This window comes from Bubalus bubalis, chromosome 1, assembly GCF_019923935.1.
Source record: "Bubalus bubalis isolate 160015118507 breed Murrah chromosome 1, NDDB_SH_1, whole genome shotgun sequence".
Lineage (NCBI taxonomy): Eukaryota > Metazoa > Chordata > Mammalia > Artiodactyla > Bovidae > Bubalus > Bubalus bubalis.
This window is the reverse complement of record NC_059157.1, coordinates 89827699-89853171: the sequence shown is the minus strand read 5'-3', so window position 1 is coordinate 89853171 and position 25473 is coordinate 89827699. Positions and strand designations below refer to the sequence as shown.

The window sequence follows — 25473 nt, the reverse complement described above, 5'->3', positions numbered from 1 at the left end:
GTAGTATTATTAACTCTGTACCTAAGATGCATAAAAAAGCATGTTTATCATCCAAATTCTTTATACCAGAAGAAGTCTGTCTATAAATACATCAGAGTGTTAGGGAGTAGACTATTATTGAATTAAATGAGACTTATGTTGTGACCCAGTGCATACAAATTCACAGTATGTGAGTAACTTCAAAGATGCTGCCCTCTATATCCTGTTGTAGAGCCTCTGATGATATTTAAAATTGTAATCTCCCAAGTCTGGATATGATCAGACTCACCTGCAGAGCATTACAATAGATACAGATTCCTGGAATGGAGTCCCCTTGGCACAGTAAGTCAGAATTCCTTGGGGCTGGGCCTGGGAATTTGTTTTTTAAGTTCCTGGGTGATTCAGTTGCTTACAGGCATTTAGCACTGATCTGAACTACAATGCAGCTCTCAGGAGGACAGCTGAGTTAGCTCTAAGTGATTCTTGCTTCAAAACTCTAATTAAGTTCCCATGTATATGACATTAACAATGTACAGTGTACAGTATTAATTGAAAAGACATGTTCCTTCCCTACAGGCACAACTTGCAAACCACAACCAAGTCAGACACTGGGCAAACTAAATAGGAACAATATTTTATTACTTATATCCATATAAGTAATATATGCCCCTTCCTGAGACTGTTCTGATAACCGATGGCGTGTCCCTCCTTCAAATAACAGAGACCTCCTCTCTGTCTCGGCCCTGACAGTGTAGTGATGGGCCTTTTCTCTAAAACCTTCCTATGATGTTTTCGTACACTGTGACTCAGAATGGCCTAATTTCTTTTTTTTTTTTTTTTCCTAATTTCTTAACTAAAAATGAAAACTTGTTCCTTTTGGCTACCACAGTCTTCTTTTAACATATTTTAAATATTTTCCCCTAAGTTAATCATGACCACATATTCTCACCTAACTATATTATTGAACTCTAATGATGATATAATATAAACTCACTATGGAACTCAAGTGACTCCTTAAAGATTTCTTCTGACTTTTGACTCTCTGCAATTCTAACAAAGAAATAGAAGTGGGGAGGGAGGGTGGGAGGGGGGTTCAGGATTGGGAACACGTGTACACCCGTGGCGGATTCATGTTGATGTATGGCAAAACCAATACAATATTGTAAAGTAATTAGCCTCTAATTAGAATAAATAAATTATTATTAAAAAAAACCCCAAAGAACTAGAAGGGAAAATTGACTGCTGAGTCACAGTGAAATCAAACTTCAGTTAAACCTTGAAGAGGCTGTGTTACAGCACCTGGTTCCTGAGATAGAAGAGTCAGGAGGAGCTCTCCTGAGGAGCTGCTGTGCTTAGAAGAGTCATCTCTAATTGCTATTGGGGTTTCTGAGCTAAGTAGGAAACTTCAGGACTCACTCATGTAGAAATGAGTTCCTTCAATTCTCTACAGGGCATTTCTTTTGGAAAAGGAACAGACAGGGGAACTGGTGTCTCCAATCCAGTGTGTATTAAAAAAAAAACATGCATACATCATTTTATAAAAGAATTATAAAAATTCTGGGAATGGTCTGTTTTTCAGCTTCTCAAGTCTCTAGAAAGTATAAAGTTGTAATGGAAAAAGGAAATCAAGCCACCTTTGACTTTTTCCAAAAGCAGTGTTAGATATTCCTAGTAGTCTACACATAGGTCATCTGAAGCAGTGGTGCCCGACATTTTGTGGTTTGATTTTATGACATCTATTTTCTTCAGTCTCAGAACAAAAGAGTAATAGATTATGTCATTATTTTGAAATTAATTAAAATTGGTTTTTAAAAGAATTTTCCAATATTTTTAACTTAGTTATAAATATTCTAAGGCAGTAGATCTCATATAATAGTATACTTAAGAATCATACGTGGTGAGGTGTCAGCCTTGCTAAAAAATGTAGAATTTTGTTCATATCTTTAGATGGTTTACTTGAGAAAGTCTTGGTTGGAAGCTAAAATACTACCCTAAAAGCAGAACAATGACTAGACATCCATGATGAGGGCAACAACAAAACTAAAATGTTATTAAAGCTAAAGTTCTTGTCTATAAAGGATGAGTAAATTAATCACCTATACTTTTAAATGTGTGCTTTATTTTTATTTAACTTCTATCCTCATTAAAGATTCTTATTCATTGAAAAATCTGTCCCCAAAACACACCCAATACCTTTGCAGTGAAAAAATTTACACATCTATTAGATTGAACAAATACCATTTAGCATCTTAATGAAGAAATCATCAACAGTTAAAATGGTAAGGTTCAGGAAAGGAGTACTAGCACATGGAAAACACGTTTATTAGAGGGAGGACCAACAGGAGGCCTGGCTGCACCTGGGAGGGTGAGTTCTTCGCGTTCAATCACTGAGCGACTGCTGCGGTAATAGTCCCTCATCAGCTGCTGCAGGTCTTCAGGTGTCCCTGGTTTTGGCTCTGATTTTGCAAGAATATCAGTAATTTTCTTCTGTTGAGAAAGAAGTAAAAATGGGAAGACAGATTTTTAGAGTGGCATTTGGCTGAGGATAGGTTGATTCCTCTGGCATTTAAACTGTAAATAGGTTCTGGTGATGGCCAAGTGTGAATGGGAGTTCTAATAAATACACTTAAGAAAACTTGAAAGATACTTTTTAGACATAAGTACTTGCTTTGAAAAGCAGATGATCTAAGAGACTCCTTGGTCTATGATTTGTAGGAGAACTAAAAATTTTGCAGGAGTCTATAATAGGTACTGCTGCTGCTAAGTCGCTTCAGTCGTGTCCAACTCTGTGCAACCCCATAGACGGCAGCCCACCAGGCTCCCCTGTCCCTAGGATTCTCCAGGCATTTTCTGTTAAAAGTCAATAAGTGTTTATTTTATTTTTTTATTCTTCCACTTACTTGTGTTATATACAGAGCTTGCAGTCAGTATGATACTATTTCTTTAAAAACTGTTACTGATATTTGCATTATGCCCAGGCATGTGGTCAGTTTCTGTAAATGATCCTTGTGGATTTTTTTTTCTTTTTTAGAATTTTAATTTATTTTACTATTTACTTATTTATTTTGGCCATGCTGGGTTTTCATTGCTGCACAGGCTTTTCTCTAGTTTGGCAAGCAGGGGCTACTCTCTAGTTGCGGTGTGCTGGCTTCTCATTGTGGTGACTTCTCTTTTTGTGGAGCATGGGCTAGGGTGCTCGGGCTTCAGTAGTTGCCACACATAAGCTGAGTATTTGTAGCTCCCGGGCTCTGGAGCACAGGCTCAACAGTTGTAGCACACGGGCTTAGTTGCTTTGCAACATGTGAGATCTTCCCAGATCAGGGATTGAACCCGTGTCTCCTGTACTGCCAGGTGGATTCTTTAATCACTGAGCCACGTTGGGCTTCCCTTGTGGCTCAGATGGTAAGGAATTTGGCTGCAATGCAGGAGACCTGGGTTTGATCCCTGGGTTGAGAAGATCCCCTGGAGAAGGGAATGGCTAGCCACTTCAGTATTCTTGCCTGGAGAATTCCATGGACAGAAGAGCCCAGTGGGCTATAGTGCATTGGGTCGCAAATAGTCGGACACGACTGAGCCACACGACTTTCACCAATGAAGCCCTAAAAAAGTCAGTAAATCTTCTTGCTTATGGAAACCCCTTTCTAAGCTTCAGACGATCTGTATTCCTGGGAGAGTAGAATTTGAGAATTTCTTGTGTAACCTGGATCTTAAGGCACTGAGTTTCAGTTTGGATTTCTGGGATTAAAGTAAGAGCTGCAGGAGTAATCTCAGCAAACAAGTACACTGAAAAAGGGCACTTAAGACCTTCAATGCTCAAGTCTTGGGAGAGACACCTTGAATTGGCCTCATGAAAAGCAGAACAGGAAATGCTCTACAACATCTATTTTGATTTGGATTTACTTGTGTAGCATATACTAAATGCCTGCAATGTACTAGGAACATAAATTGTTCATTTAACTTTCATCATGAACTTCCCTTCTTATATCTTTCTAATATTTCACCAAAACTTGAGAAAGGCCCTTCTTTGCCTCCTACACCACCTTTCCCCCCTCCATCCATACTATGCTCCTTTTCATACCACTGCCAAGAACAAAGTTCTGTCAAATGAATCAACTTTACCAAAAAAAAAAAAAAAAATGTCATCAATGGGCACATTTCAGCATGACCTCAGCCAAGGCTAAACTATCTAGCTAGAGTTCTGACCTTGAGCCCCAAGAATGTAACACTCTTAAGGCCATTACTCTACAAACTATCAAAGAGAAGTTAAGGTCATTTCTTTAAGTACTTGCCGAACCTCAGCCAGTTTGGCATCTCCCATCTTCCTATTTGGCCATATGCAGGCAAGGAAAACATAGGCACACACACTCTCAGTTTTCTAAAAGCTTGCTGTTAAGTAATTGGTTTGAGTCCATTTTCTTTCCTCTAATCCCAATCATATTTCCTCTGCTGACCAAAGCAGTAGACCCTTCTTGGCAGGGAGAGAATTACACTGCTGTTTTCACAACAGTGGTAGAAGGTCAAAGCTAACCACACTTTCTTCATAAGAAAGTCTGTATAGGAGCAACAGAGTTTCCCATATGTTCACAGGCAATCTGAAAATGCAAGGGGAGTCTTTTGCTTTAAATTATGGTTCAGACTTAGAGTCAGAAATGCCTTATACTTACACTACTTTCATCTGCTTAATCTTTTCTTATTAATACTCTAAGATATAAGATTTTTAAAAAAATGAAATGGTTAAGAAAAGAAGGTTGGTAAATTTCTTTTCTTGGATAAATCCAGAGGGGCCAGAGGGCAGGACAGCTCTGGGCCCCTTCTAGAATTAGAAACCCATGTCTGACTTCTAACCACAGTGAAAACACAGGGTAACAAGGATGCCTGGTAATCCACAAGGCTGAAATAGGAATTCGAAGAATTTATTTTTAGCTCCAGCAGAAACACTTATTACTAGTGACCTTAAGAGAGTCACCAAAGCTCAGTGAGTTTTACAACTTTTGAATCTCTAAAGTGGGGATTACACTAACTGCCTCATCAAAGTGCATGATATAACAATGTGATGGAAACCATGCAGGGCCACACCACTGTAAAAAATAATATTACCTTTTTCCTCTTCCTGGTCTTGGTGGCATCTTCATTTGTTTCCTTTGGTTGTATCAAGAAACATTCTTTAGGCTATAAAGAAACGCAAATGAGAAAACTTTCATCTTAGCATGATAAGCCATTCCCTGGTGGTTCAGCTGGTAAAGAATCTGCCTGCAGTGTGGGAGACCTGCATTTGATCCCTGGGTGAGGAAGATCCCCCAGAGAAGGGAACAGTCATCCACTCCAGTATTCTGGCCTGGATTTCTGGAGAATTCCATGGACTGTATAGTACATGGAGTCGCAAAGAGTCAGACACGACTGAGCGACTTTCACTTCACTTAGCATGATGAGGTGTCAGCTAATGGTATGAATCCCAAAGTACCTATTGTCATGCATGTATTCTTCAGAATATCTTGGTAATACGGACAAAGAAATGTTGCAACATCCACTGTAGGCTATTATGCAGGGGCTGGCTGAGAGAATTTGTAAAAGTGAGAAACTGCAGATGACCTAAGACAGGACTTATGAACAAAGGTCAAAATGTGTGAGTGAGTGAATATATGTTTTGAGGTGGTGGTACAGGGTATTAAAAGTGGAAGACAGTGGCCAGGTTTGTAAAATATAGGCAGAAAGAGATATGGTTAAAATTAAGATACAGTAAAAATAAAAGTCTTTGACTAGCATGACTGGTGTGGTCTACGAACTAGCAATGTGTGAGACTGTATTTCCAAGTCACTGACATCATTTTGTTATCTATTCCTTTCCTCTTCTCAATAGGCACAGAAAATCTGAAGTAGGATATATTTACTTACATTTTTATAAAACCAGCTGCACCAAATGCCTTATCTACAGCGACTACAAAATGAATGTTTCTGCTAATGGTCTGACAAAAGTCTCAGCACCATGGCATCCTGAGTAATTGATTTTGCCTGTAGCCTTGACCCCTGGAATACCCTATACAGTTTAGTGCTATTTTTACCCTAAGGGTTCTTTTTTTAAGTGTAGAAAAACAGGAAATTTAGGCTAAGACTTTGATTTATAAAATGGAATGCTTCAAATTCCATATTTATTAATCATAAGCAGTTGTATAAAATGTTTCCTGCATTGGATCTTTTATGCAACATTTTCAAACCAGTTGCCAAGTAAGATATAAAATGTAAGTGAAAACTTATTCTGAGTTTTTCCTTCATTGAGTTTCCATTCCAACTAGAGAGTACTCAGTTTTAGCTGGTAAACTACTAACTAAAGCAATCTTGTCTCCACTGGTTCTGTTTAAAATGATTACAGATGAAGCTTTCTATTAAAGTTTGCAGACAGTCTGAAGATTAAGAATGCCTATGGCCTGAAGCCAGAGAAATATAACGCTATATAATTTCTTCAAGACATGGGGCCAGAACCAGCATTTTCTAGACTATTTCAGTGGTAGAGAAGTAGATTCAAATGGGAATCTTTAAATCTCAGCTGCTTCTTAGTTAAAACAAAAACCCTGCAAAGTACAAATGCATCATAGCTAAAGAAAGAAAGATATTATGATCTCTCTTATTTAGAAAGTTAAACTGTCTTGTAGATGCAGATACACTCTAATTTGATGCCAATTAGAACCGGGGCCATGGCCGCTAATATGTCACAGAAGCTGCCAGACAGTTCTAAGAGTCCAGTTACAGATCAGGTAAACGAAGGCTTATGCTCCTATAGCAAAGCCTGCATACAATTAGTAGATCCCTAGATGCCTCAAGGCATACTGCAGTATCTTGTCACCAGTAGCAAGGTTTTGGGGAAGCAAATGTAGAATCTATTTCATTTCCCTATTTAGCAAATGGAGGTGCTCTCCGAGTGTATGTTCAATGTGTGGAGTTGTATTCATGTTAGGTTTACAAAGCTAATTAAACACAACAGAAATTAAATGTGGAAATGAGCTCAGTTATAAGGACATGGATTCTCCAATTCCAGAAGGAAAAAAAAAAGATCAACAATTCTGAATCATGCAAAGGAAAAAAAAAAACAGGCTTGACAATTGCTTTTGTCAAGATTCTATATATTAGGTTCAAATTCTTACATCATCTTAAAGGAAATACAGTATGATATTTATTTTCTGGGAGCAGTCCCTTTAGCTGGCTGCAGCAGGATGCTAAGGAAGATGGGAGTTTATGGGGTCAATTTCCATAGAAGTAAGATGACTTTATGAAGAAATACAAATCCCTCAGTATTGAAACTTCTTAACCTTTGCTAACTGCCTTACAAATGCTGATGTTTACCCTCAGAGAGACGAGGTAAGAAGATGAGGAAGCACCACAGCCAGCCAGCTAACCATTTATAAAATCAATTCCAACAGTATCTGTCTTTGGCAGGTAATAAGTTATGTCATTTCTTTATGCAGTGATTTTTAATATATGTACCTGGAGTATTAAGTTAAAGATTTAGAAGAATCACATTTGCCCCAAAACATTTAACAGGAAAACTTATTAAGCATTTAGAAAAGCAATTAATTGGGGGTATGTTTTCATTTACTTAAAGTGTCAAAAATTATATTCTTTAAGAAGGAGGCTTCTGGTTTTAACCATGGCAAATCATTTTCAAAACACTACTAAAATGAAAATAAAGGAAACTGAAAAGATATAAATCTATAAGGACCAAGAAACAGAAGAGAGGACAACCGTAGTGGAGAGATTTCAACAATTTTTTGAAAAATGGAAAGTGGCTGAAACTGGATGGACGCTATTTAGCAGAGGGAGAGAGACAGCTAGGACCTGGGTTTCTAGAGAGCTGGCAGCTAGCAATACGTGTGTCTGTTTCATCTACTTGGCCCTGAAAAGGTTGAGTAGTGGGTGGTACAGGGTACTACCGAGGGGAAAGGGCTTGAAATAAAAAGAGACTGGATGAACGTTTACATTAAAAATGATTTGCCTCCTTCCTACTCCCATTTGGCTCTATCTTCTCTCCCGGCAGCCAAGCAATTATCCTATTACTGCTTCCTCTCATCTTGCCCTTCCTGACAGAAGACTGGAGATTTATGCTCTGGAGAGAATAAGAAGACCACGAAGTCTAGCACAGGGGAGACAGGGCAGAGATTGAGAGTCATCTCCTTTTCTTGTCCCTCTTTCAGGATGTCTCAAGCCAAGTAACACAGTACAGGCAGGAGACTACTGAATTCTTCTCTGGAAAAATAAAATAACCTAAGACAAATGCCACAAGAGAGTGACTTTGGGGGTTCCATAGTAAAAGTCCTGCTTTCTTATCATATCACCCTACCAAGAGCTCTACTAATTGACAAGTCCCATTAATGCACAAAAGTTTTCCATCAACTTTTTAGCATATCTCTCTTCAATATGACTAGACAGCTAAAGTTAATTAGACATCTAAGGAAAGTCTCTAACATGAGAGCAAATAAACAAAAAGAAGAAAGAACCCCAAGGAAACAAATTACAATTACAATACTATTCTTAGAAGTACAATTACAAACAAAATGATTACAAATTATTCAAAACAATTACAATTAGTATTCACAGAGAGATGAGGGAAGAATTTCCAGCTATGAAACAAAAACAGGATGCTATAGACAAGGGAAAAAAATCAGAAAAAAAAACCTTTAAAACAAATAAGAAAGTTGGAATAAAAATACAGGAGGAAGGCTTGAAAAAAGGAGAAAAATCTTCCAGAAAGATGAAAAACAATAAGAAAAAAGTAGTAACAAAATTAGAGAGTCAGCTTAAGAGAGTCAACATGACAATAAAAGGTATTATAGAAAGTAAGAATCATATAAAACAGTGGGAAAGAAGTGATAAAAAAAATAAGAAAAACTTTCCAGAACTAAAAGAAACTTTCTAGAACATAAAACTCCAAATTCAAAGTCCATTAGTATACAGTACAATGGATAAGAAAAATATCCACACTAAGGAAAATTACTATGAAATTTCAGAACATCATGGACAAACAAAAGACTCTAAGAACTTCAAAAGAAAAACAGTAACATAAATAATAAAAAGGTCAAAGAAAATAATAGTGTCAGACCTTGCAACAACAGTAATGAAAGCCGGAACTCAGTGGGACAACACTTTCAAAATTATTGGAAAATTTATTTGCAAATTATAGATTTTTTTATACCCAGAAAAACTATCAGTCAAGTTAAAAGGAAAATGTTTAGACTTCAGTAAACATTCTCTGATATTTAAGGTCTCAAAAAATTTACTTCCTACTTGCAGATACTAAACGCTCTATTCCAACACTGCTACTGCTAAGTTGCTTCAGTCATGTCCGGCTCTGTGCGACCCCATAGACGGCAGCCCACCAGGCTCCCCCGTCCCTGGGATTCTCCAGGCAAGAACACTGGAGTGGGTTGCCACTTCCTTCTGCAGTGCATGAAAGTGAAAAGTGAAAGTGAAATTGCTCAATCGTGTCTGACTCTTAGCGACCCCATGGACTGCAGCCTACCAGGCTCCTCCATCCATGGGATTCTCCAGGCAAGAGTACTGGAGTGGGGTGCCATTGCCTTTTCCATTCCAGCACAATAAAGGGCTAAATTAAGAAAGAGGATGATATAGGATTCAGTAAATAGAGAGACTAATCCAGAAGACAACTGAGGGAATAGAAAAGAGAAGTCTCAGTTGCTCTGCAAGTCTAGAAAATAACCAATTCCAAGTGGAAAAAAAAAAAGTGTGGAGATGCGTAGGAAAGAACAATAACTGTTCTACTTGAGCATATGGAAAATATTATTTATGGGCATGTGGAAGAGATGTTGTAACATATGGGAGCAATTAACAATAGGAACACAGCAAGTCAGGCAAATGAAGAAATGAGGTAATTATTAATGCCATGAAAATAAACAATTTTATAAGAAAGTAGAGATGATTATAGCTTCTCTTTTCCTCGGCATTGTACAGTGTTTCCATGGTCATAATGAAAGAGTGACAACTGTTCTAACCAAAATGTAATATTGTGCTGGCAGAGGAGGTAGCAGTTGGAGAGGGAATAGGGCATAGATGACAGGGTTTTGTCCTTGTATGCCACCTCAGGAAGATAATGTCAAAAATTGGGAAATCAAGAAACTGCAATATAAAATATAAGGCAGCAAATAAGAAAAACAGCTAAAGACTGAGAGTGGTTGCCACTAAGGAAAGACTTAGATAAGAGAAGGGAAGAAGACTGCTGTTTTTCCACTAAAAACCTTTAATCGTCGTCGTCGTTGACGTGAAGTCGCTCAGTCGTGTCTGACTCTTTGCGACCCCATGGACTGTAGCCTACCAGGCTCCTCACTCCATGGCATTCTCCAGGCAAGAGTACTTGAGTGGGTTGCCATTTCCTTCTCCAGGGGATCTTCCCAATCCAGGGATCGAACCTGGGTCTCCTGCATTCCAGGCAGACGTTTTAACCTCTGAGCCACCAGGAAAGCGGCCAAAAAACCTTTAATAGTGTTCGATTATTGCTTTGGTAAAGAGATAAAATTTAAATTGTCATTTTATAACAAAAACAAGCATGTTCACTGTAAAAATTAAGACAACTCAGGGACCTCCTTCATAGTCCAGTGATTAGGAATCCGCCTGCCAATGTGGGGGACATGGGTTCAATCCCTGGTCCGGGAAGATTCCACATGTCGTGGGGCAACTAAGCCTGTGTGTCATGAGTGAGCCCTCAGCTCTAGAGACTGTGTCCCATAACAACAGAAGCCACTTGGATGATAAGCCCACACACCTTTTCTAGAGAAAGCCTATGTGCAGCAATGAAGACCCAGCACACCCAAAAATAAAATAAATGAGTAAATAAATAAAATAGTTAAAAAACAAGCAACTTAGAACTGCTTATTTGGTTTGCTCAAAAGTTATTCAATATACACTCACCAAAATGTTTAAATAAAAAGATTGATAACTCCAAAAGTTGATAAGAGAATAAGGCAAGTAAAACTAATACACTGACAGTGGAAGTGGAAAAATGGAACACTCATTTTTGAAAAAAGTCTAGCAGTTTGTGCAAAACTAAATATGATCCAGCAGTTCTATTCCTATGTGTTTACTCAAGAGAAAAAAAGATTTATGTTAACAAAAAGGCTTGTATATGAATGTTGATTGCAGTTTATTCATAATAGACCCTAACAAGAAATAGTCACAGGCATCCATTAATAGAAGAATGTATAATAAACTGTGACACATTCATATAATTGAATATTATTTAGTGTTATGAACTGAACTGTGACCCCCATAATTTATATGCTGAAGCCCTAATCCCTAATGCGACCCTATTTGGAGATAGGGCCTTTAAAGAGGCAATTAAAGACAAAGAGATCATAAAGATGAGGTCATAATCCAGCAGGACTTGTGTCTTTGTAGGAGGAGGAAAAGACACCAGGAATGTACATACACAGAGAAAGACCACATGAGGACACAGTGAAAAGGCAGCCATTTACAAGCCAAAGAGAAAAGCATCAGGAGAAACCACGCCTGTCAATACCTTGATCATGGACTTCCATCTTCCAAAATTGTGAGAAATAAAATTCTGTTGTTTACACCAGCCAAGCACTTTGTTATGTCAGCACTACAGACTAATCCACTCAGCAAAACAAGAAAGTAAGAGAAAACAAGGAAAGACCACTATCATCAACACAGATGAACCTAAATAATATTATGCTGAATAAAAGACATCTAGAGCCAAAGAGTGTACCCTGTATGATTTAATTTGTGTGAAATTCTAGAAAAAGGAAAGCTAATTTTGGGGGGAAAACATCAGAACAATGGTTGCCTCAGGGGCAAGCAATTTTGAAGAGGACATTTGACACTTCTGTATTTTTTTTTTGTATGTTAACTTTACTCTAAAAGGGAAAAAAAGAACTTTAAAATTTTTATTTATTAAAAATATTTTAATACTATTTATATTAAATATTAAAATATATATTTCAATATTTATTTTAAAATAAATATTGAACTTTAAAAAATAATATGCTTGCTAAAGCATCTGAGTGGATTGTACTGATTTTGAAAATTTGAAATGTATCAAAAATAAGGTGATAGATGGATAGTATCTGAGCACCCTGTTCAAAACTTTTGGACAGAGACACAATCACATAAGAAATCTTTAAAGGGAATTCCTTGGCAGTTCAGTGGTTAGGACTCTGTACTTTAACTTCTGAGGGCCCAGGTTTGATACCTGGTCAAGGAACTAGGGGAGAAGGAAATGGCAACCCACTCTAGTACTCTTGGCCTGGAAAAATCCCATGGACAGAGGAGCCTGGTAGGCTACAGTCCATGGGGTCATGAAGAGTCGACACGACTGAACGACTTCACTTTCATTTTTCATTTTCATGCATTGGAGAAGGAAAGGGTAACCCACTCCAGTATTCTTGCCTGGAGAATCCCAGGGACAGGGGAGCCTGGTGGGCTGCCATCTATGGGGTCGCACAGAGTTGGACATGACTAAAGTGACTTAGCAGCAGCAGCAGCAAGGAACTAGGATCCCACAAGCTCCATGTTGCAGCCAAATTAACAAACAAACAAAAGTCTTTAAAGAAATTAAAGGTGTGCCTTGGTGATTCTCTAAAACACAAGTCTAGGAAGCTTAAGGGGTCTTGTCCAATAATTGTCTCAGCTGAGGCTCAAGGTACAGAAGGCTTTATCTGAGTCTCTTTCTGTTTTGTAAGTTCATTTGTATCATTTCTTTTTAGATTCTATGTATAAGGGATGCCATACAGTATTTCTCCTTCTCCGTCTGACTTATTTTACTCAGTATGACACTCTCTAGGTATATTCATGTTGCGGCAAATGACATTATTTCATTCTTTTTAATGGCAGAGTAACATTCCATTGCATAGCACGTGGAACTCTACTCAATGTTATGTGCCAGCCTGGATGGGAGTTGGGTTTGGGGGGAATGGACACATGTGTATGTATGGTTGGGTCCCTTTGCTGTTCACCTGAAACTACAAACATTGTTAATTGGCTATATCCCAATACAAAATGGGTTTCCGTTGTGGCTCAGCTGATAAAGAATCTGCCTGTAATGTGGGAGACCTGGGGTCGATCCCTGGGTTGGGAAGATCCCCTGGAGAAGGGAAAGGCTACCCACTCCAGTATTCTGGCCTAGAGAATTCCATGGACTGTACAGTCCATGGGGTCACAAAGAGTTGGACATGACTGAGTGAATTTCACTTCACTTCAATACAAAATAAAATGGTTAAAGTTTGGGGGGTGGGAAAGATGGTTTATCTGGAAAAGATTTGTGAGTGTGACTTCTGCCTAATAGAGTAAATCCCCAGAAGAATCATAGGAAACCCACAAAATTCCTACAGGAGTTATATATTAAGAAACTGAGAAGATCAGAGATGAACCCTCAGATTTCTATTGTCAAGAAGCAAGCTGAAAGAGCTGCTTAGTTCCAAATACATGTTACCTTTCTTTTTTTTTTTTTTTTTAAAGAGAGGATGACTCAAAGGACAGAACAAGAACCCAAAGAGCAGAGTCAAGAACCATAAGACCTTGAGCCTTAAGACTTAATCAAGAAACTCCCAACACTTTCTGAATGTTGTGGATGAATGAGTCTTTGTTCCTCTGGTTTGAATAGAAATGTCTATAAAGTCATCCAGTGTTTGTCTCACTGCTTGGTGTTGGATACATAGAGGTTAGATAACTTGTCTCTTTAGTTACACAGGTTGAGAAGAAATATACTCAAAGAGCTATACTTAAGGGACTAAATCCAAGGAACCTCAACTGCATGTGGACTTGATCCATACAATGAAATTCTGGGCACCGAACTCATGCTGTAAGGGCATGAGATTTTTGCAGCCTTGGGAGGGGTGAATATATTCTGCATATGTAGTAGTAGTAGTGTTAGTCACTCAGTCGTGTCCGACTCTTTCCAACCCCATGGACTGCAGTCCACCAGGCTCCTCTGTCCATGGGATTCTCCAAGCAAGAATACTGGAGTGGGTTGCCATGCCCTCCTCCAGGGGATCTTCCCAACCCAGGGATTGAACCCAGGTCTCCTGCAATGCAGGCAAATTCTTTACCAGTTGAGCTGAGTTGAGCTACAGGGAAGAACCATTCTGCATATGGGAGGGATGTAAATCACTAGGGGTCAGAGGGCAGACTGTACCCAGACCCCAGGATAGTTAGCAGTGAACATTGTATCCTGGTATTCATCCCCTTCTCTTAAATGTGGATCAGATTTACTGATCTACTTCTAATAGCATATGGAGGAAGTGATGTGATGTCAGTTCTGAGTGAGTCTGAGATTAGTTCTGGTTTCAGTCTTGAATGATCTTGATCACTCCCTCATGGGTCATGTGGCCTGGAGAAAGCCAGGGGCAATGTTGTGAGGCAGCCCTAAGGAAAGGCTCACTTGATGAGGAAGTTCAGTTCAGTTCAGTTACTCAGTTGTGTCCAACTCTTTGTGACCCCATGGACTGCAGCACACCAGGACTCCCTGTCTATCACCAACTCCCGGAGTTTACCCAAACTCATGTCCATTGAGTTGGTGATGCCATCCAACCATATCATCCTCTGTCATCCCCTTCTTCTCCTGCCTTCAATCTTTCCCAGCATCAGGGTCTTTTCCAATGAGTCAGGTCTTCGCATCAGGTGGCCAAAGTATTGGAGTTTCGGCTTCAGCATCAGTCCTTCCAATGAACACTCAGGACTGATCTCCTTTAGAATGGACTGGTTGGATCTCCTTGCAAAAAAGGGACAAAAAAATCCCAAGGGACTCTCAAGAGTCTTCTTCAGCACCACAGTTTAAAAGCATCAATTCTTCAGTGCTCATCTTTCTTTATAGTCCAACTCTCACATCCATACATGACTACTGTGAAAAACCATAGCTGTGACTAGATGGACCTTTGTTGGCAAAGTAATGCCTCTGCTTTTTAATATGCTGTTTAGGTTGGTCATAACTTTCTTTTTAAGGAGTAAGGGCCTTTTAATTTCATGGCTGCAGTCACCATCTGCATTGATTTTGGAGCCCCCAAAAATAAAGTCTGACACTGTTTCCCCATCTATTTCCCATGAAGTGATGGGACCAGATGCCATGATCTTCGTTTTCTGAATGTTGAGCTTTAAGCCAACTTTTTCACTCTCCTCTTTCACTTTCATCAAGAGGCTCTTTAGTTCTTCTTCACTTTCAGCCATAAGGGTGGTGTCATCTGCATATCTGAGGTTATTGATATTTCTCCAGGCAATCTTGATTCCAGCTTGTGCTTCATCCAGCCCAGCGTTTCTCATGATGTACTCTGCATATACGTTAAATAAGCAGGGTGACAATATACAGCCTTGATGTACTCCTTTCCCGATTTGGAACCAGTCTGTTGTTCCATGTCCAGTTCTAACTGTTGCTTCCTGACCTGCATGCATACAGGCTTCTCAAGGGGCAGGTCAGGTGGTCTGGTATTCCCATCTCTTTCAGAATTTTCCACAGTTTATTGTGATCCACACAGTCAAAGGCTTTGGTATAGTCAATAAAGCAGAAATAGATGTTTTTCTGGAGCTCTCTTGCTTTTTCGATGATCCAGTGGATATTGGCAATTTGATCTCTGGTTCCTCTGCCATTTCAAAACCAGCTTGAACATCTGGAAGTTCACAATTCATGTACTGCTGAAGCCTGGCTTGGAGAATTTTGAGCATTACTTTGCTAGTGTGTGAGATGAGTACAATTGTGCAGTAGTTTGAACATTCTTTGGCATTGCCTTTTTTTGGGATTGGACTGAAAACGGACCTTTTCCAGTCCTGTAGCCACTGCTGAGTTTTCCAAATTTGCTGGCATATTGAGTGCAGCACTTTCACAGCATCATCTTGGAGAATCTGAAATAGCTCAACTGGAATTCCATCACCTCCACTAGCTTTGTTCATAGTGATGCTTCCTAAGGCCCAATTGACTCACATGCTAGGATGTCTGGCTCTAGGTGACTGATCACACCATTGTTGTTATCTGGGTCATGAAGATCTTTTTTGTACAGTTCTTCTGTGTATTCTTGCCACCTTTTCTTAATATCTTCTGCTTCTTTTAGGTCCACCCCTGGAGAAGGAAATGGCAACCCACACCAGTACTCTTGGCTGGAAAATTCCACGGACAGAGGAGCCTTGTAGGCTACAGTCCATGGGGTCACAAAGAGTCAGACACGACTGAGCAACTTCACTCTCTCTGTTAGGTCCATACAATTTCTGTCCTTAATTGAGCCCATCTTTGCATGAAATGTTCCCTTGGTATCTCTAATGTTCTTAAAGAGATCTCTAGTCTTTCCCATTCTATTGTTTTCCTCTATTTCTTTGCACTGATCACTGAGGGAGGCTTTATTATCTCTCTTTCTATTCTTTGGAACTCTGCATTCAAATGGGTATATCTTTCCTTTTCTCCTTTGCTTTTTGCTTCTCTTCTTTTCAGAGCTATTTGTAAGGCCTCCTCAGACAGCCATTTTGCTTTTTTGCATTTCTTTTTCTTGGGATTGTCTTGATTCCTGTCTCCTGTGCAATGTCACGAACCTCCGTCCATAGTTCATCAGGCACTCTATCTATCAGATCTAGTCCCTTAAATCTATTTCTCATTTCACTGTATAATCGTTAGGGATTTGATTTAGGTCATACCTAAATGGTCTAGTGGTTTTGCCTACTTTCTTTAAGTCTGAATATGGCAATAAGGAGTTCATGATCTGAGCCAGTCAGCTCCTGGTCTTGTTTTTGCTGATTGTATAGAGCTTCTCCATCTTTGGCTGCAAAGAATATAATCAAGCTGATTTTGGTGTTGACTATCTGGTGATGTCCATGTGTAGAGTCATCTCTTGTGTTGTTGGAAGAGGGTGTTTGCTATGACCAGTGCGTTCTTTTGGCAGAACTCTATTAGTCTTTGCCCTGTTTCATTCTGTACTCCAAGGCCAAGTTTGCCTGTTACTCCAGGTGTTTCTTGACTTCCTACTTTTGCATTGCAGTCCCCTATAATGAAAAGGACATCTTCTTTGGGTGTTAGTTCTAAAAGGTCTTGTAGGTATTCATAGAACCATTCAACTTCAGCTTCTTCAGCACTTCTGGTTGGGGCATAGACTTGGATTACTGTGATTCTGTCGTTTTTGAGATTGCATCCAAGTACTGCATTTCGGACTTTTTTGTTGACTATGATGGCTACTCCATTTCCTCTAAGGGATTCTTGCCCACAGTAGTAGATATAATGGTCATCTGAGTTAAATTCACCCATTCCAGTCCATTTTAGTTCACGGATTCCTAAAATGTTGACATTCACTCTTGCCATCTCCTGTTTGACCACTTTCAATTTGCCTTGATTCAGGGACCTAACATTCCAGGTTCCTGTGCAATATTGCTCTTTACAGCATCGGACCTTGCTTCCATCACCAGTCACATCCACACCTGGGTGTTGGTTTTGCTTTGGCTCCATCTCTTCATTCTTTCTGGAGTTATTTCTCCACTGATCTCCAGTTTGATACTGGGCACCTACTGACCCAGGGAGTTTATCTTTCAGTGTCCTATCTTTTTGCCTTTTCATACTGTTCATGGGGTTCTCAAGGCAAGAATACTGAAGTGGTTTGCCAGTGGTCCAGTGGACCACATTTTGTCAGAATTCTCCACCATGACCCGTCCGTCTTGGGTGGCCCTACACGGCATGGCTCATAGTTTCATTGAGTTAGACAAGGCTGTGGTCCATGTGATTAGATTGGTTAGTTTTCTGTGATTGTGGTTTTTAGTCTGTCTGCCCTCTGATGGAGGATGAGGAAGTGAGGCCTGCCAACAGCCACCTGAATGAGTTTTGAGGAGGATTCTTCACAATGGAGCCACTAACCTTCAGCTTATAACCTGACTGACGACTGATGAGATATAGGTAACAGAGACTGAGATGAGGAATCTTTTCTGTTTTAAGCTACTAACTTTGGAGGTAATTTGTTATGCAACAAGAAAGAGAGAGAGAATTGAGACACCATATGGAAAGGAAGAAGGTAAATCAGAGAGTGGACACGACACAGTCCTCTTTTTTCTTCATCAAGAATAATACTGAAGTTAAAGAGCAGGAGAGATATGAAGTGATCACTGTAAAAATAATTAGTAAAAATATGCTGCAGTGAGAAAGGTAAGTAAGAGGGGAAAGTGATAAGTACTCTTGCTGAAGATTCTTTTATGATCCAAGGAGATAAACAAAAAGCTAGTTCAAGAAAAAATTTCAGTGTGGTCTCTGAGGGGGAGAGGATGGGTCATGGAACCATTAAAAGGCTACTGACATCATGGAGGCATCAATGAAAAGTCACGAAATCCCTCATAAGGGATTACATTCTGGGAACCGTAATTACAAAGTCACTAGGGTTGGCTCTGAAATGACTGATGTTGAGGAGGAAAGAGGGTGATGCAATCTCTAGAAGTAGGGGAGTTCATGATTTATTTTGGAAGCAGTATTTGGAAAAAAAAAAAAGAACTCTTGGCAAATCTTTATACTCACATTATTAAGGAGGCCAAGGATGATTATTCAGATGTAAAATGGTTGCTAGAGATGATGTAGCTGTAAGGGTAAAAAACTTTTATAAAGTTATAAATCTGCTGCTTGAAAAACTGGACAGATGGGAGATGTAGACTCAGGAAGAGAAATGCAGGCCCAGTTATGGCAAAGGAGGGAACACTATCCAACTGGACACATACTCTCGCCTGGTGATATTAAAGTCTAAATGCACATTACAGCTAGCAGCAGAAGGCCAGGCAGCTACTACCCAGGTTTAAAAAAAACAAAACAAACAAAAAACCTTAAAGAACAGCAAACAACTAAGCGAATTTGAAAAAAAATTCAAAACGTAAATATAGCAAAAAATAATTTCTTTTATTTTTCTTTTTTATCCAGGAAAAAAAAATAAAATTACTGTTAGAAAACCAATACTTGGTTATATGCACCAAACGAATCACGCACCTATGGCTGTGCTAGGTTACCACAGTGGACCCAAATGAAATGCTGGTTCCTAAGGTGCTTATGGACGAGCTGTTTATCGAGAAGGACTCAAGAAAGCACAGTCAGCCTGACAAAAAGGTAGTCCTTGGGGTGGTGAGATGAGTTCCAGAGGGAGCAGAGCATCAGGAGACAGGACAGGGAGGCCAGAGAGGAGCTTGAGGGACTGTGTGGTATTAGGGCCGGAAGAGGAAAGATTCCCAGCTCTAGTATCACGGTGGGGGGTCCTTCAAGGAGGGGCTGATGACAGGACAAGGGTCAGGGAGCTCCACTGGCAGCAGTCAGGGGGCTGATGCCTCACAGCTGGGACATGAAGGGTTGAGATGGGAAGAGTGGGATTCCAGTCTAGTCATTCATGCTTCCTTTTCACAAATGAGTGTCAGTTCAGGGAAGGTTCTGTGCCAGGGGCAGTGGAGATGCGCAGAGGTGTACAGCCTGGTGGGGAGACCAGGGAGTGAGATGGATAACACTTAAATAAGGCAGAGGGCACAAGGAGATCCCTGTGTGAATCTCTGATCAGGGCAGTAAAGATAGGCCTGGGAGAGTGATTAGGGCACTGTGTCTACCTAGGACCTTGATTCTTTAAAGCGATTTGTTAGCAAAAGCAATCAGAGCAGGGTGAAAGAGGTTAAAATGAACAGTCAAATCTTAATTTTTTGTGATTTTTTTTTTTTTCCCTTAGCAGAAAATACCAATGGTATGTGACCAACAAAGCAGTTGATGACACAGCACATCTAATTTTTCCAAGCTGAATGAGGAAGGACATGTGGAAAGGGAACTGGAAGCAGAGTCATCCCTCAGGGGGTGCCTTGAAGGCAGTCAAATGGGTCATGACTCCTGGTACCCCTCGCTCTGAGCTTCAGGTTCTTTGTCAAATGGGATCTCCCTGCCCTCCCAGGGCAGCTGTGATGATTGTGAGTCATGACCTTACACAGCGCCTGTGCCGAGTGCTCAACCAATTGTTTTATTGTTGTTGAAACTTGGGTTGCTGAAAGATAGGTGAATGCTCATGGCAATTAAGAATGTGTTTAACTTTTTCTTCCTCAATTTTTCTCTTTTCTTCCTGTGGTTCTCTGTCATTTATCTAACTTGATCGTGGGAAAAGAAGACTCAAGGAGGAAGAAGGTAAAAAATAGGTGGATATTCAGCAAGGCGAAGGCTCTGCCAATAAAAAGACAGTAAAGATTCAGACCTGAGTGAGTTTATTAATGCCAATTTATTCTTTCACCAAAGAGCCCAGAAAAAGTGAGGTGAAATCAAAAAGAAAATCAAGGGAGAAAGTAAGGAAAAAGAAAGTCAATGGGCTACAAAGGATACTGGGAAACAAGTTCTGTATGGAGGCACCGATTAGAGGTGGAGGTTAAAGAAGGCATGACTATGGTGTGGTCAGTGGAGTAAGTTAAGATAAAAATCAAACCCCATCTTGGTGAAATAAATTGAAAAGCTAAAGATGTTAACCTGTAGGTCTTAGAATGGTTAAAACTGAAATTTATACAGGACGTTGGAGTTAAATATTTAATGGCTGGAGAGAAAACCAAGATGGACTATACATTAACTATGTAACTTTTTCTGCATCCCCCACCCCACAAAGAAAAAATAAAAGACCTGAAGTATATTTCATTATAATATTTATCACTTCAGTGCTTATTCTTTGCCAACCACTGTTTAAAGAGCTTAATAAGTATTAATCATTTAATCCCCACAGCAACTCTGTGAAGAAAATACAATTAACACCATTTTACCAATAGAGAGATGAGGCACAGAGAGTTTAACTTGCCCAAGGAATCACAGCTTGCAGGTCACCACAATGCAAAAACTGCTTCCTACAATTATCCTAAGCCTGGTCACAAACTTTGGGTAGAGTCACCCTGTAGCGGAATGAGTTTAGGGCCACCTACAATGAGAATGGGCTTCCCTGGTGGCTCAGTGGTAAAGAATCTGCCTCCCAAAGCAGGAAACCCGGGTTTGATCCCTGGGTTGGGAAGATCTCCCAGAGAAGGAAATAGCAACCCACTCCAAGTAGTCTTGCCCAGGAAGTCCCAAGAACAGAGGAGCCTGGCGGGCTACAGTCCAGAGGGTCGCAAAGAGTAGGACGTGATTTAGTGAATACACAACAATGAATAAGATCACAAATCATTCCTGAGAAGGAGATGGTGACTTTGGACTGACAGTAGGTAGTCCTTTAAAAATCACACATGGTTGCCAATTCGGTTGGAGGGACACATAAGGTGAAAAAGCTGAAAATGGATGTGAGAGGCCAATAAAAAGAAAGAAAAGGCAATAAAAGATCAAAAGTCCAAGGAGCAAAGTTTATCAGATTCCCACCTGTGGTAATACGAAGGTGGAGAATCCCTGATAGGAATTCACACAACAGACATGATGCTAGATAGTCATGAGGCCCCGAGAGCCTCCTCACAGCATGGTTTGGCCCTGTGATCGTGTATGGTGTGGGGCTCATCTTGCCTATATTTATGCTATTTGTCTCCTCCTAGGAACAATACCCAAAAGAATAAGGCTGGGTCTTTGGTAAAAATATACTACAAGAATCTGAGATATCATTATTATACAATACATTTCTATTATTAAAAAAACAAAACAAAACAAAAAACCACTAGAGGGAAAATTTACCTTGCTGGTCTGTAATTAATGAAGCCTGACTCTTTCAAAGGTAGAGAAGGTAGCTTCCCTCAACCCCACCCACAACTGGCACTAGAACACAGGGAACGCTGCAGAAGGGAAGAAGAGGCTGATTTCAGAGCCAACAATTGTGACTCTCACCGGTTTGACTTTCTTTGACAGGGCAGGACCTGGAGCTGTCTCCTGCTGAGTCATTTCCGTGTCTCCTCCTCCTTCACCATCTGATGCTCCTAGGAAACATAAAGATTAAAAATTAGAAAAGCACCCCTCTCTTTCTCCCATTTCTAGAATAATCTTGGTACCATCTTTTCAGAAGGTCCTGTCCCTTGACTCATTAATTTCACCTCTAAGAAGCTGAATTTAAGAAAATGATCCAAAATGAAGATAGCAATTGAAGAACCAAGGTGGCAGTGTTATTTATAAAACTGCACAAATGAAGATTATTCAGATGTCTAAAACTGAGACTGTTTAATTAAGGAACACACACTGAGTTGCATGGTTGAACTCTTCATTTTCAGATAGAAAAGTTGTTGCTTGCAGGGATAAAGTAATTTGCCCTAGGTCACACACCTGGGAACCCAGATCTATCTGAGTCCAAGGTCTTCCCCCACAAGTGATGCTGCCTGTACGGAGAACAAGCCAGCTCTCAACACCTGTGTGTTGGCCCCAGGGGTAACGAAAGAAAACGTGACAAAAGGATTATACATCATGAGAAATTCTTATTTTAAATTTATAAAATCTTTCAGCACTGGAAAAAGTAAATTCTTATCCTAAGAATCAGGAAAAAAAAGTTTTTAACAATTTTTCTGTTTAAAAAGCTCTCTTGAAGAAACATGGCAAGCACAGGTTTTTTTACTTCCCATGCTATGCTATGCTATACTAAGTCACTTCAGTCGTGTCCGACTCTGTGCGACCCCATAGACGGCAGCCCACCAGGCTCCCCCGTCCCTGGGATTCTCCAGGCAAGAACACTGGAGTGGGTTGCCATTTCCTTCTCCAATGCATGAAAGTGAAAAGTGAAAGTGAAGTCGCTCAGTCATGTCCGACTCTTAGCAACCCCATGGACTGCAGCCTACCAGGCTCTTCCATCCATGGGATTTTCCAGGTAAGAGTATTGGAGTGGGGTGCCATTGCCTTCTCCATACTTCCCATAATGCTATCCTGTCTTCCAGATTTTAGTGGCTGTTCTATCTGAATACATTTTTGAATCTTTGAAAGACTTCACTCACTCCTTTTGAGTTTTTCTGTACATCTCAAAGCCCAAAATATGAGTCTTGAGTAATACTGGTCAGAATTCATATTTAGGTACAGATTAACTAGTCCGGTAGTCTTGAGATGGTTAGTTTTATGTATCAACTTGATTGGGCCACAGGGTGGTCCAGATATTTGGTCAAACATTACTCTAGATGTTTCTCTGTAGGTGTTTCTGGTTGAGATTAACATCTGAATGGGTGGACTGAATAAAGCAGACTGCCCTCCCTAATGTGGAAGGATATATCCCATCAGGTATGGCTGGAATAGAACTAAAAGTATGACCCACCCTGAGTAAGATAATTTTTTCTGCCTTTGGACTTGAAATGAAACATTTGGCTCTTCCTGGATCTGGAGCCTGCAGGCCAATGAGCTGGAACTATACCATCAGCTCTCCTGTTTCTCAAAGCCTTCTAACTAGAATTGCACCTAAACAATTGGCTCTCCAGGGTGGCCAGCTTGTCGGTCCACGCTGCTGATCTTGGGGCTTGACAGCCTCCATAACTGCATGAGCTAACTCCTTTACACACACACACACACACACACACACACGACAGAGAGACAAAGAGAGAGAACAATAAATATAGATAGATATGTAGCAAAGATATCTATTTCCCTATTGCTTCTGTTTTTCAGGAGAATCTTGCTTAATAACTGTGTAGAGTGAAAAAAAGGACTCTACCCAATCAAGCAGTAGCAGGTAGAAGATTAACAGGGCTTTTTAAATGAATGATTAAGTTGGCACTAAACGTATTTATAGAACTGCTTCTGGGAAGAAAGTAGTAGTAGTCATAGTTTCCCCTATTCCTCCTGTTAAGTTACAGCGAAAACCCCTGAACATTATACATAAAACAAACAGAGGAAATCTCTGAAAGGTGGAGAGAAGTCAGACGGGCTAGGGACCTTGAGGCCCAGGGAACAACACAGTGGTGAACTCAGTAGATTTTCTTTTAGCTCATTATCTCAGACTTGGAGCTAAAGAAGCTAGTAACTTGGAAATGCTAAGTGTGAACAGAAAAAAAAGCCCCAATAAAAGTATGCTATATTTAACAAAATGACCAGGAAAAGGACAGCCTACCAAGACTGAAAACCTTTAGATAACAACTACTTGATTCCAGCCAAACACAACAGAAAAGCTGTGACCCTGCCTACCCCAGCAAAGGCTGAGTGGGGAAACAAGCCTTCCACCTTTGTCTGGCTGTAACGGGGCACCCCTACTTCTCTTCCACCTTCCATGAGGGTGGTGGTCAGAAGTGGTCAAGTAGGGCCTGAACTCCTGAAGAGATTCTCCCCCCTGAAGGGTTGTGGGAAAGCCCTGTTCTCCAGCACCACCACCACCGGTGCAGTTCGTGGAGAACGTGTGAGCCTGGACTTACCCCTCCTCCCGGCAGTGATGAAGGGTACCTCTCTTTCCCACTAGGGTCAGAGAAAGCCTAGTAGAGAATCAGGACTCTCCATACTGCCCAGTGGTAATGAGGCCAACACCTACATAGTGTTTCAGCAACCACTAAAAAAGCTATACAAAGAAGTACACTCAAAAATATTAAGACAAATCAAAACAGAATTCTCAAAAGCTCAAGTAACTCACAAGAAGGCAGGAACGATAAACAAGAAATAGCAAATAACAGAAAAGATGAAATAAAATTACAGACTTGAATCCCAACATATCAATAATTATATAAATTTAAATGATCTAAACACATCAATTTAAAGACAGAGACTGACAAAGTGGATTAAAAAACATGACCTAACTACATGCTGGGGCTTCCCGGATGGCTCTGTGGTAAAGAACCTGACTGTAATGTAGGAGACGCGGGTTCGGTTCCTGGGTCAGGAAGATCCCCTGGAGTAGGAAATGGCAAGCCACTCCAGTATTCTTGCCTAGAATATTCCATGGACAGAGGAGCCAGCCAGGCTATAGTCCATGGAGTTGCAAAGAGTCGGACATGACTGAGCATGCATGCACCTATATGCTATTTATATGAAACTTATCTCAAATATAACAGTATAGCTAAAAGCAAAATGATGGATGAAATGTAACATGTAAATATCGATAAAAAAGCAGGGGTTATATTAATACATTATACTCTATTGATTTTATTAATATCAGCTTATATTAACATCATATTTATATATATCAGATATTAATATCAGACAAAGGTTGAATAAATTAGTTGTTTCTTTAGCCTGTGATGCTTTTTAGTTCCAAAAAGAAAACTGCTCTTCTGAAGTAAAGATGCTAGTTCTGTGATTTCCATTAAGAAAGTATGACAAGAACAGCATGGGGACCCAATCTAGCCAGCCTGGCTCCAGCATCTAGATTCCTCCAGGACTGCTGGCATTTGAGGAATTGAAGCCAGGACTGCGCCACTCAGTCCCAGTGGCTGACTCAGCCCATGGAGTGGAGTCCCCAAGACGGTGCCGTTTTGTCTCCAAATCCCTGAGGGTCTACATTAAAAAAAAGAAAAGGACATGACCAGATGGGATTTGTTAAACTCTTCCAGAAGTGGAGTCAAGTACACTGTTCTTTTTCAACCCCAGGCGAAAAGAGCAAAAAGCTAAAATTAAAAGTTGCACATATATTTTTCCTTCAATCCCTGTCTTTGTCCTCTTCATGAGAAGTATCAGAAA

General features: G+C 40.1%; 1 protein-coding gene across 3 annotated transcripts in view; it reads right to left on the bottom strand.

The window, feature by feature from the left end:
- CMSS1 (cms1 ribosomal small subunit homolog) overlaps positions 1-25473 on the bottom strand; it is a 389262-nt gene that overhangs the window by 18212 nt on the left and 345577 nt on the right. For all 3 annotated transcript variants that reach the window (XM_025282546.3, XM_025282542.3, XM_025282539.3), the window contains 3 exons: positions 21733-21821; positions 5077-5148; positions 2337-2466 (listed from right to left, as the gene is read on the bottom strand). In XM_025282546.3, the coding sequence (XP_025138331.3) occupies positions 2337-2466; positions 5077-5148; positions 21733-21821 (291 nt within the window). The remainder of the gene's footprint in view (positions 1-2336; positions 2467-5076; positions 5149-21732; positions 21822-25473) is intronic.